The sequence below is a fragment of the Cavenderia fasciculata genome (genome assembly GCF_000203815.1).
Source record: "Cavenderia fasciculata unplaced genomic scaffold Scf_Dfasci-G-o-80e12.f1-5, whole genome shotgun sequence".
NCBI classification, from domain to species: Eukaryota; Evosea; class Eumycetozoa; order Acytosteliales; family Cavenderiaceae; genus Cavenderia; species Cavenderia fasciculata.
The window spans coordinates 1,120,324-1,132,783 of record NW_004457735.1 but is presented as its reverse complement, the minus strand read 5'-3'; the positions used below and the strand labels follow the sequence as shown (position 1 = coordinate 1,132,783).

General features: G+C 29.6%; 7 protein-coding genes and 1 non-coding gene across 8 annotated transcripts; 2 read left to right on the top strand and 6 right to left on the bottom strand.

Moving 5' to 3' along the window:
- Positions 1–152: 152 nt before the first annotated feature.
- DFA_05276 (uncharacterized protein) lies at positions 153–1,810 on the bottom strand (the record flags this gene model as incomplete). The annotated part of the gene is made up of 3 exons (XM_004360939.1): positions 153–224; positions 814–930; positions 1,694–1,810. The coding sequence occupies 3 exons, from the start codon at positions 1,808–1,810 to the stop codon at positions 153–155; spliced, it is 306 nt and encodes a 101-aa protein (XP_004360996.1).
- A 713-nt stretch (positions 1,811–2,523) lies between these two features.
- DFA_05275 lies at positions 2,524–2,609 on the bottom strand. The gene is given in 2 exon segments: positions 2,524–2,560; positions 2,572–2,609. It is a non-coding gene; the product is annotated as a tRNA-Ala (tRNA).
- Positions 2,610–3,093: 484 nt separating this feature from the next.
- On the top strand, positions 3,094–6,904 carry DFA_05274 (uncharacterized protein; the record flags this gene model as incomplete). The annotated part of the gene is made up of 5 exons (XM_004360938.1): positions 3,094–3,160; positions 3,959–4,307; positions 4,421–5,286; positions 5,313–5,356; positions 5,423–6,904. 5 exons carry the CDS (start codon positions 3,094–3,096, stop codon positions 6,902–6,904), a joined length of 2,808 nt encoding a protein of 935 aa, XP_004360995.1.
- A 560-nt stretch (positions 6,905–7,464) lies between these two features.
- Positions 7,465–7,838, bottom strand: DFA_05273 (uncharacterized protein; the record flags this gene model as incomplete). Its single annotated transcript, XM_004360937.1, has 2 exons — positions 7,465–7,573; positions 7,765–7,838. The coding sequence occupies 2 exons, from the start codon at positions 7,836–7,838 to the stop codon at positions 7,465–7,467; spliced, it is 183 nt and encodes a 60-aa protein (XP_004360994.1).
- Positions 7,839–8,032: 194 nt separating this feature from the next.
- On the bottom strand, positions 8,033–8,634 carry DFA_05272 (uncharacterized protein; the record flags this gene model as incomplete). Its single annotated transcript, XM_004360936.1, has 2 exons — positions 8,033–8,044; positions 8,380–8,634. 2 exons carry the CDS (start codon positions 8,632–8,634, stop codon positions 8,033–8,035), a joined length of 267 nt encoding a protein of 88 aa, XP_004360993.1.
- Positions 8,635–9,646: 1,012 nt separating this feature from the next.
- DFA_05271 (uncharacterized protein) lies at positions 9,647–10,264 on the bottom strand (the record flags this gene model as incomplete). The annotated part of the gene is made up of 1 exon (XM_004360935.1): positions 9,647–10,264. The coding sequence occupies one exon, from the start codon at positions 10,262–10,264 to the stop codon at positions 9,647–9,649; it is 618 nt and encodes a 205-aa protein (XP_004360992.1).
- Positions 10,265–10,406: 142 nt separating this feature from the next.
- Positions 10,407–11,868, bottom strand: DFA_05270 (uncharacterized protein; the record flags this gene model as incomplete). The annotated part of the gene is made up of 3 exons (XM_004360934.1): positions 10,407–10,451; positions 10,532–11,312; positions 11,450–11,868. The coding sequence occupies 3 exons, from the start codon at positions 11,866–11,868 to the stop codon at positions 10,407–10,409; spliced, it is 1,245 nt and encodes a 414-aa protein (XP_004360991.1).
- A 378-nt stretch (positions 11,869–12,246) lies between these two features.
- On the top strand, positions 12,247–12,447 carry DFA_05269 (uncharacterized protein; the record flags this gene model as incomplete). Its single annotated transcript, XM_004360933.1, has 1 exon — positions 12,247–12,447. One exon carries the CDS (start codon positions 12,247–12,249, stop codon positions 12,445–12,447), a length of 201 nt encoding a protein of 66 aa, XP_004360990.1.
- Between the last annotated feature and the right edge of the window lie 13 nt (positions 12,448–12,460).

The window sequence follows — 12,460 nt, the reverse complement described above, 5'->3', positions numbered from 1 at the left end:
GAACAATAATAATCTATCGGAACATTTCGACAAAGCCTATCCTCCTACCAACTGATGATTCATGCAAGAAGAGCTATCTACCCATCAAGAGAGTCAAACAAGTATAAACTATTTTAAAAATTATCATTAAATACAAATATATTTAAATTTATTTATATTTTTTTGATACCAGTTGCTCCACGAGTACATTGTATTGTCTCTGACCAAAGACATATCATTAGCATCTGTTTTCATCATAATGGATATAGGTTCGACCAAGACAGATATAGTGAATCGTAATCATGCTAAACGTTTTTTTTTGCTGGTTTTACTGTTAGTGTATTAATAGAAAAAATATAAATAAATTTAATTACTTTTATTTAGAATACATGTCTATTCATTTATTAAAATCACAGTACAAAAATGAGCTATTTTCTAGTATCTATTCATTCCATGAGTTACACGCCCAGGTGTACATATATTTGTGCACTACACACAAAACAATAGTTTTGAACAAGTTGACATCGCTCCTTAATAGTTTAATTCCAATTCACCAAATGGTATGACCGAGGAGCAGAATATTACCAACCAACACCACATATATTTTTTCTTGGTCAAACTGACAATGCCATCTTCAAATTTTCCTCTATTAGATTTCATAAAAGTGTAATATCTTTGTTGGGTTTGGATAGGATATCGTCATTGTCATTATCTTGATCATATTCATTTTGTGGTAATAGGCAATTGGTGTTCATCGGTCGTGAGTCTCTTCATGTCTGATGCAATCACTGAAAATTACATAGACTGTAGTCGACGAGTTTCATAATGATTTACTTTGAGCATCAATGAGATGGTTGGATCCGTGAATTTTTGTTGTTCGTGTAGAATCTTTGAGATGATGAGGGGCTTAATGTTGGTGTCTAGCGATTTGAATTCGACAAAGGAACTTTTCTACAACATCATTTTTGACTCCTTCCGACAAGAGTAGGATAACTATAATCACACCATATTGGGCGAGTGGGTCCTTCTACCTAGTTCTCTGACTCTATGAGCAGTCACCAAATAATGGATTCTTTGTTCATGGTGGCCCTCAATGATAGATCTCCACCTGCTTGATGAATCCCGTGTCAAATGTTGGACTGGTGAGATCACGAGTGGCAAGGGTCCTGGAAACTCTTTCGATTCGACAAACTATCCAAAGGAAAAGTATCATTGGAGGCACTATTATTTAGGGGTGGAAGTTGGTTTTGTTTTGTTTGTGGTTTAGTGTATTATTATGATTGATTATTATGATTGGTTGATTTGATTTGGAAAGATTATGATTATTTTAAACAAATTTAGACATAAAAAAAAAGAAAAGTTTGTTTACAACACACAACCATTTTCTTACCAGAGAGGAGAGGGATTGTTGTTGCTGTAGATCACCAACCTGAAGCGCCTTGTTCGGTGGTATTGGGAATGTCACCCTCCTTTAAAGTTGAGCTCAGTGTCACGTGATTTTCGGGATGACACGTAGTCGTAGAGACCCTTGGCACGCATTGGCTGCCTGAGGTGTTGGAGTAAAGAGACCACCAGATGGGTTGCGCTGAATAGATTCGTCGGGTTGCTGTGACATGATTTTCTGGCTCCTTGTGGTCAGCCTCGACCAGCTAGCCCTTTGCCTTTCTCTGTTCCTTTGGATCTTTGTGATAGAACTAGATGTGCTTCTCAATACCAGCGTGTCTGTACCTCTTGATGTTGGTGTTGATGTGTGTGAGTTGTGAAGATCTTTTGACATTGAGCAGACATTTCCATTTCTCGTTGGTGGGTTGATGTCCTCACCATGTTTCATTCATTAGTTAGGCCTACATACGAGTACAATAAGAGATAATGAAAAATAAGAGAGATCTTCTAACATATTGTAAGGAGGTGAAAAATACTTACAAAAAAAATAAGTGATTTGCAGGTGATCACTGATCAAGATTGTCCAAGAGAATGGGTCTTTGTGTAGACTACTTGTTGTTTTCAATCTGCTTATAGTTGGTATCAATTCAACCATTTGTTGTCAATCAATCACCTGTTGTTGTTGTCCTGGTTCGCCAAGAGAATTGATGATTAAACATTCTTAATACATGCCAAACACCAATGTTTGAGTTACATTTATAAACATTAAGCTGATCCTGTACAACTTGAAGCCACTGATTGTTGACTTTTTACAATTAAAATATCCTATTTCAGTTGATACTAGATCTAGATTTACTAGTACGTTTATTAAATGAAATGATTTGTGATGTTGATAATGAGAGTTGAATGAATTTAAAGATGTGATGTTCGTTTGCATTCATCCCAGACTTCGGTGAGGCATGGAGGCCGATACCCCAATGGTGCTTGAAGAGATTTTTTTGCAAAAAGATTCATTCATGACAAAAAAAAGTCACAAAGACCCCGATGGCATGGATGGAAGCAACCACAAAGTACCCAAAATGAGATCCTTGATGACCAGACACACATAGGAGGGTTCCGGAAACGATTGCCATGCAGCAAACATGCATAGATCAAAAGCTTTGGACCAGTGGGGTATCGATCCACATGCCTCACCCAAGTCTGGGATGAATGCAAACGGAGCGCTCTACCATCTGAGCTACAAGCCCAATTTTTTGATGTTGAACTTCCGAAAATCCCTGGTCTATCCTCATTTTCGACTCGTTTACCCTGTCAGCTGATCTTGTCTATCACCTGACACCAGCTGATACTCAAACAATTAAAGAAGTTCAAGTATCAGGTGGTGTCAGGTGATAAATAATATATAGATGTACTATAGATCACTTGTGTGTATGAGAAATTGATCCTCTATCGTATATCAGGCGGAGTCAGGTGATAAATAAAATATACATACATTTTTTTGCTCCCTCTTTGGGAGGCTTGGATGGTCGCATGAGTTGATTCAAGGTCACTGAAGACTTGGACACAGTGCAGAGTAAGAATGAAACTAGATCGGATGTAGTGAAGTCTATCTGACAGAATGTTGACTATTTTCAGACACAAAAGAGTTCAAGTTTTGGAATATGATCGAATAAATGTATCTTTATAATACAGTCTCACTCTCTCTCTAGGAACTATCGTGTATGGAAAAGAATGGCTTGTACCAAAAATGGATATCAGTATATGACAAAAATTGATCACATCCAATATCATCGTGATTGTTGATACATACAACTAAACTATCCATCATCAATTAATTAACTTTTTCTTTTTCTCGTGGATGAGCTGCTCTATAGCATCCACCTTTGTTCTTTAACCATTCTTGTGATCTTTTCTTTACTTCTGTCTCTATAAAAGAGTAAATAAACAAATACAATTAATTAGCAATTTTGAGAAAAAAAAAGATTAATATTCACTAGTTATATAATTTGTAAAGGAAAAGATAGAAGAATACTAAAATACCTTGGTTGTTCTCTGTGGGATAATAGCACCAATAATATCTCTTTAAACTTTCTCTCTGTCATGAATAGAATATAATGATTCAAAATGAATGGAGGGCAACCTTTTTGTTAGCTCCCCTCACACATTTTACTATGAGACATTTGTCGGTCAGTCACCCACCGACCTCCCCCTCATAAAAACCGTGCCACTCATTTTTCAAAAAATCAGACGCTAGAAACAACAACTACCTACTCTAATACTATTCAATTATTTTTGTAATGATTTTTGTATAGTTGCGAAAATAAAAAAATTTCAAATCTAAATATCCATCATTACTACATATCAAATCATTACTTTACTCTAAAGCTTAATAAATAATACTCTAGACACTTCATCAAACCCTCACGACTTCACCGAATCAAAACACGTCGGCAAAGAGATGCAAAAAAATAAATAAAAAAAAAATCAGATCCTCCAACCTATCTGTCTTTATTATTATTAACAGTTTGATAAAAAGATTCTTTATACAATAAAAAGTATTAAAGATTATTTATATATTATTGATTTATTAATTTAGATTCTTGTCTAGTGATCGACTTGTCCAATAAAGATTGTTGGTACTTTTTTGTAGAGTATGTCAATGAAGGTGGAGTCTACTATGGCACTTCAAAGAAAGCACTTCAAGATGTACTTGACAGTGGCAAAATCTGTAAGTTGTTGGGTATTCCAGGGATCGATTTGATCAAAAAGGCAGGTATACCAGCTAAATTCATTTCGATCTTGCCACCAAACGACCAACAAGAATTGAAAATGCTAGGTCGTGCTATACCAGTCAATCGCATTGAAATAGACAATGACCCCCATTTCATCGTTTCCCATGAACTTTGTTCAATCCTTCTTTCTGATATTCAACAACAACAATCAAAGTAAAATTAAAAAATAAATTTTTTTTTTTTTCAACCCCATCTTTGATCATCCCTCACTCTATGAATGAAATCATTTCTCTTTTTCACATTTAATATGTATAATATTTACAAAGATTTGTAATGGAAGAACCAACAATAGAATTTGTAGAATTGGTTTGTTCATTACAACCAAAAGGAAAAACTAAAGGAAAGAAAGCAACAAAAGATACTACTACTACTACCGCTGCTGATGAAAGTAAACTAAAATTAGATAGTCAAAGAACAGATAATACCATTCAATCAATGAGATGGTTATTGTATCTACTAGTTAAAAGTTTACCAACTGTTCAAATTGAATCGATCAATTTAATTTGTAAATACTTTATACCCAATGAAACATCAGTTTGGACATTACTACCACCAGACGTTCGATTGGCTCTATTACAATCAATCATTCAATACATTACTACAACAACCAATTTTGATATCAAATCAACTCAACATCGAGATTTAATCATTCAATTGATCAATTCAATTTCAACCTCTTTACAACAACAATGGAAAGAATTGAATGATTTTATAACTACAACAAATATAATTTATACAGATCAAGCAAGAGAATTAAAATATTTAATATTAAAAGATTTATTACCAACCAATTTTGGTAAACAAATCATTGAAAACAAAATATTATATAATCAAATCATTTCAAAAGGATTAATAGATTCAAATCAAATAGTAAAAACTGCAACCATTAAATTAATTAGTAATAGTACAACATCAATAGATTATTCAATTCAATTCAATTCTATAATAGATAATTTAGAATCATTATTTAAAGAAGAAAAAAGAGAAAAAAAAGTAGAAAAGAAACAATGGGCAATAGATATTATTGAATCAATCTTTACAAAACGTTTTTTTGATCCATTAATCAAATCACAACAATCAAATTTATATATTTTAAAATTATTTAAAATTATTTTTGAAAATTTAAATCAAGGTAAAAATTTTTTAAAAAAGTTATAGATAATTTTAATCAATTTAAAAAAATTACAAATAATTTTGAATTGGTAAGAAAGAAAAAAAAAATATAAATATAATATATTATTTTATATTAATTTTTATTTATTTTTTAGTATAAATTAGAAATTATAAATATATTAATTTTATTAATATCAAATGGATCAAATGAAATGATAACATTTTCAATTGAAACTTTAAAAGATTTAAAGTTGACAGATTTTGAAAAAAAAAGAGTATCAAAGCAATTTTATCATACAATGGTTCAAATTATTCATAAAAAGAATAGTATTGGATTAAATTTAATAGAGTTGATCAATATTATAAATATTGAACCATTTATTCCAACACTGACAAGATTGTTAGTTTTGGAATTGGATAAAGATTCTTTGGGACCAGACAATGTTTACAAATATTTAAAATGTCTCTCAAATTTAATTGATCGTTTTAATCTTGCTCCATATCATCATAAAATAGTCAATACTATTGGAGGCTATTTTTACTATCGAATTTTCATTGGAGAATCATATCAACCAAGTGATCGTTTTTCTCATATTCGTCTTTGTGCAATTCAAATCTTTGGTAATCTTTATAATAATCAAAATATGGAGAGATGGTTAGAAATATTATGTGGAATTTTATTAAATCAAGATGTACCCCGAGTCAAACAAACTGTATTAAATATTATTCAAAGAATGGCAAATCCAACAATGAATGCTACAAATATAAAGAAAATATTCCAATCGATGGATAGATTTGTTGATGATAGAGTATCAGAATTGGATGAAGTCAAATACAAAGGTTATAGATTAAAAGATGATGATTATGATGGATATCATGAGGATTTTTCAAATGTAGAAGACGCCTATATGGTGGTTTTATCCAATTGTGATCGTGACCAATTGTCACTTGCAATCAAAGAAACAAACTTGGTAGATAGTGCAGTTGGTAATATACGTAATGAACATGTTAGAGAAACAAGATCAATGTATTTTCGTATTTTGTCTAAATTATTATCATTTGATAATGTACTAGAAAAATATAATGCAAAATTTGTTGTAAAAACAATGCAAGATTTTACAACATCTGAAAAAACTTCTGAAATTCTTTGTAAATTGGCAAAATTAATGGCAAATGAAAGAAAAGAGGAATCATCATTAGAGGTACCACCATTTGCAAAAGATGTTTTAGATTATCTTTTGGGTGAAAAATCAAGTAAATCAAAATGTTGGATGGAATCTACTCTACTTTTAATTAGATTTTCAAATGAAAAGGAAATTATAGAAATGGAAATGGAAAAAGCAATCAATTTGATAAAGATTGAAATTCAAAATGGAAAATTTTTAATCAACTATGAAATTTTGGATCATTTATACAATTTAATCATATTAAATAATCGATTTGATATAAATAGAGATTATTTAATTTTACCAAATATTCAAAAAGCTATAACTGAATTGGATCAAAAGGGTGGAGACAAAGAAAGAGAATTGACAAGAAAATGGAAAACATATTTAAATGACCTAATTTTTCCTCAATTTAATCAATTATCAGAACAAATTCAATCAGTTATTAAACAATGTCCTGATTTTATTTAAAATAATTAAATAAATAAATAAATAAATAAATAAATAAATAAATAAATATTAATTTAAATAATCCCTTACCCTAACCCTAACCCCTTTGGATTATTGAATGAACATCGTACGATTACGATTTATTTTTAATTAGAATTATGGTAGATTTAATTGTGTGTTGGTGTGGATGATTGCATTTTCTTGTTGTTGATAATAATGATTATTATTATTGTTGTTGTGATTTTTGTTAAATCATTATTGCATCCAACAAAGTTACACCATCTACTACATTATCTGTTATGTCATTTTTATCTTGTTTCATCTACATGGCGTTGTGATGTACGTAGTGCACCAGTTTACCTTGACAAAAACCTTTGGACCCTTTTTTTTTGTATAGGTCTGGGAACCGTTCTTGACCTTGGTTGACTATTCCGAGATTTGTTTTGTACGTTGTGGCGGATTGCGTAATCTCTCTCAGAAGCGTTGGCGCTGTCGGGTGGAATAATAAATTCATATTATCTTTACCTAGCCACAACATTGATATGGCACGAGTTGAATCTAGATTAAAAGTAAGTGGATAATCATTGAACATGTTGCATACGAAATGGACAGCGAGAACACGTAACAGAGTTACCTCGTGATGTCATTACACCAGACAAATACCATTGTACTGGGTGCGCAGATTCGTTACTTTGAATTGTCCTTTGGGAGGCAATCGTAACTGATTGTAGGTTATCTCGTGACACGCTGGTTGGTCATTCCACTACTGACAACAACCTAATCTACTCCATCTCCACAAATGTAATCTATAATTAAAAGAGTGTGATTAGAATTTATCATATGTAGCCATATTGGCTCTCGACAATGATTATGTCTCATACCATCGTCGTGTTAATGAAAGGGCACCTAGACTGTGATCTCTTGAGTGAACGATGTCACCTGACCATGATGTCATGGGTGTGACGTAGAATCGTTAATGATGAATGGTTGGGTATGCAAGGTACATATTACTACTCGTTTAGTAATGCCAGACTATACATTCAAACGTTTAGGAATGATATTGCATGACTATTCTTGACACCGAATTCATCAATCCTAGGTGATAAATAAAATATACATCTATTTTTTGATTTATTTTTGTAATGGATATTATAAAGAATCCTAAAAAGAATAAAAAATAAATAAAATAATTATTATATTTATTTGTTCAATGATTCATACCTTTTAACCATATCAGGAACATCTTCAATCGTTCTTTTTTATCTGGATAATCAACCCATTCAACGTGGTAATAGACTTTGCCACTTGATTTATCTTTTTGATGTATTTGTAAAACTTTGTATGTTGGTTTTCCTCTGACAACAATACTTGGTCAAGGTTTTTGTTCATCCTTGTCTACAACTTGAATTTGATTCTTGGTATACCATATATCTGAAACATTAACTTTATAAAGAAGAGGAAAAGATGGTTTCAACCACTCCATATCTAATTATAACATCGTTTTGTTCAAAGTATTGTTTTGTTGCACCTTTAAACTCTGTACCTGGATCCATTTGAATAATATTTGGTTGTTTTAGTACTCCTCTTTTATAAATCTTGATAAATTCATCTCTTACCTCTTTTGCTGTTTTATTTTGAAATGGTTCTGTCAATCTACTTGCTAAATCTACAACTACCAATGCATACTTGAATCCATTATCATCTGGTAAAAATAATAAATCTGCTTGCTGTTTAAAGTAACAAAAGCTCATTTATTGAGGCATATTAATAAATGATTCTCTTTTAGGTATCTTGTATAAATTATACAATTCTTGTTTTAATAAATACTCTTTATCTGCTTTTTCTAATCCATCTCTTTTTAAAGATAATTATAAATAAATATAGAAATTAAAAAAAATGGTTAAAACATATAAAAATACTATCAAGATCCTAGAAAAAGAGTATTAGAATACAATAAACATAAAATAGAGGGGAGTAGCTTGGTGAATGGGTAATTGTATTTAATTTGGACCAAAGGATTATAAATATATGAATGAGCACAAGAGGTCAATGATATGCAAAGTTAACCACCAAATAAAACAAATGATAAATGTTGCGTGATGTTTGGTTGGTGAACAATTAGGAATGATTGGAATAGAATGGCCAACAACGAGTTAAAGGAGATGGGCGATGAGTTGAATAGATAATGAAGAAATAAATTAATATATGGCTGTCATATATATATAGCTTTTTCCCATTGTTTTAGAAGCGGCAGTTCTTTTTTTTTGTTTTTGAGATGTATTCCTTCATGCTGTACAAATTTATTGTCAATATTTAGGAGAAAATAAAGTTCAATATTATTTTTAATAATAATAAACAATACGTACGTATTTGTCCAAAATAATTGACACCTTTGTATTTGTTGGTTGGATCCCTCTGAAATATCATTTTGACAAGAATACCATCCATTTGTTCATCAGATAATTTCGACTAATATTGGTTTCCTTTACCTAAAATAATAGAGAAAGAAAAACAAATGAATTTTAAATATTTAATTGTGTTACTCTAGCAGTTCCTTTTTTCTAGAGGGAAGACATAGAAAAAAGGACCCCATGTTTATTAATTTCAACATATCGTTCAATCTACACTTTTGTTAGGGTTACTTACATATTCATCCTTTTCTATGAAAGCACATGTTAAAAAGCTCGAGCTAAAAGCGCGCTTAACTAAAAAAGCGGGCTGAAAAAGCTTGCATATTAAATTAAAAGTATTTTTATTTTTATTTTAATATTCTATTGAATGATTAAATAGTTTTAAATTTTGACATCTATTACTTAGATCAATTGAAAATGATTGATTTAAAAATGATGATATATGATTTGTTAATCTATTTGATAATATTGGTAATTGATCTAATCTTGGTATTTCACCATTTAATTTATAGGTTTTATAAATAAATATAGATAATGTTTGACTTTTTTTTTGAATGGCTTGATAATAGGGATTGAAAAATTCATCATCCCATGATAAATCCAATGCTGCAGATTCTATTATTATATTTTTTAAAAATATAGTTTCATTATTTTGTAATATCTTTAAAACTTGTACATGTGGATTAACAATATCTTCTATAATAATAGTTGTTAAATTTCTACAAATCATTAAAATATTTGATGGAAAACCATTTAAAATATGTAGTGATTTAATTTTTTCATGAATTGCCAATTCTCCAACCTTGATTGGTAATCTTTCTTCATATGCAACCATTGATTCATTCTGTAATTTAAAATCCAATTTCCATTTTATAATATTTGTTTTTTCCAAAAGTAATTTGTTAATCTTTGTTGATTCTATTGAATTTGGTATACGATATTCTAAACTTGTATGTGATAAATCTGTCATTGTATTATTGTTTTCTAGATAATTTAAAAATTCATTCATTGAATTAAAATGAAAAGCAAGTATGTCTATTCTTGTCAGATTTGGAAATACACGATCCAAATGTCCAATATGAGCTGCCATTATTTCAAATAAACCAAGATATTTAATTGATGGCATTGGCACCGCATCTGATATTTGATAAAGATATCTAAATATCCAAAGACACTCCACATTTTGAAATATATTTAAACCAAATGGTATATTTTCTCCAATAATATTTCCAGATACAATAGATTCACCAATTAATTGATCATTTCCAATCATTTCCAATATTTCTTTTTGATTTTTTATATTTGGTTGTTTTATAAATTGTTGATATTCTTTAAATTCATTTAAATCTAATAAATGATCATAATATATATTTATATTATTTAATTTAAAAGAAAAAGTAGAAGAGGATTGATTGATTTGTTGATGATGAAGAAAAGATTTAAAAAATTGAATATATAATAAGATTTTATAAATTTGATTAAATTTTGGTCTTTTAAAAGTTGGTATTAATAATATTCTTGAAATGCCTCCAATCATCATTAATAAATTATTAATAGTTGTTGTTGTTGATTTATCTTTATCTTTATCTTTTTTTTGAATGATTTGATTTATCATTTTCTCTAACCATTGAATATATAAACTACAAGGTTGATTAAATAATTTCTTATTAATTGATCTTGCAACCTTTTCAATTGTATATGAATCAAAACCATATTCTACTTCTTGATATTCAATCTGTAAAGTACCAATTTGTTTGTATAGACAATAGGGTGACTGCAAATGTTTGAGAAAAAGATTTACATTGTCTACAAGAGGATTAAAAACTCTATTCATCCCCCATCTCGGATCTAAACAATTAAACCATCTTTGAATCTCTTCAAACCATCTCTTTGATACCATTGACATTAAAAGTAAAGATTTTATCCATTTTTTGTTGATTTGATTTGGTACTGTTGAATAGACCATCGTTTCATCTAATATTAAATCTTCATTTTGAATTGATAAACTAATTTTCCAACTATATTCTATTATTATTGATTCTATTCTTTTTGGTAACATAACTAAAAGAAGAAGAAAAAGAAGAAGTTAATTGTGTATAAAGAGAGAAAAAAAATAATAATGAAAGAAGATCTTTGATCTTTTTTCTCTTGTTACGGAGGAGGGTCTCTTTGTTGTTTATTATTTTTCTTTTTTTGAAAAGCAAAGTGACGTTCCATTTTCATAAAGTATTGCATTGGATCTTCATCTTGATTTGAAGTTGAAAGTGATTCATCTTCATCTTGGTGGTGGTTGGTTGATAAATTATATGCCTCCAAATCATTAAAATAACCATCCCAAACACAATTTACACAATTATTACCACAACAATTGGTTGGCATTTCAGGTTTCAAAAGGATTGTCGTATTCGTATTATTATTATTATTATTATTATTATTATTATTATTATTATTATTATTATTAGTTGTACTACTACTACTATTACTACTACTACTACTACTACTACTACTACTACTACTACTACTACTACTACTATAATGCCTTATATATGATCTAGATAATATTCTTTTAATCATTTTATATATTAATTTTTTAAAAAATGAAAATGAACAACACGAAAAGAGAAGAAGACCTTTTTGTCACAAACAAAGAATTACACATTTAATTAAATTTTATTAAAAGAGTACTTATAATACTTTACCCTTTACTCTTTAATCTTTTTCTTACTCTTTCTTTCTTTCTTTCTTTCTTTTTCATTTTCATTTTTAGTGAGTAGACATAATTTAAATCATTTAAATGATAGAGATGAACAATTGTTACAAGAAATTTATCTAGAACAACAAACAAGACAAAGACCTATAAGATTAAATGGTGGTCGTCATTTACGTCATCGTGATGGTGATTTTATAGATGTACCTCCACCACCAACTCAAGATGAAATAGATGAAGAAGAAATGAATAGATACGAAGCACATATAAAAAAGACAATGACCCAAAGAAGATCAGTGACAAAGAAGAAAAAGAAATCATCACCTACATCTTATACATGGACTGACCTTTTCAAAAAATATACCTATGAAATTGCTGTTGGTGTTGCATCTGGTCTTGGTTTTTATATATTTGAAGTTGTTAAATTAAAATGGAAAGGAAATTAAAATGTATTAAATA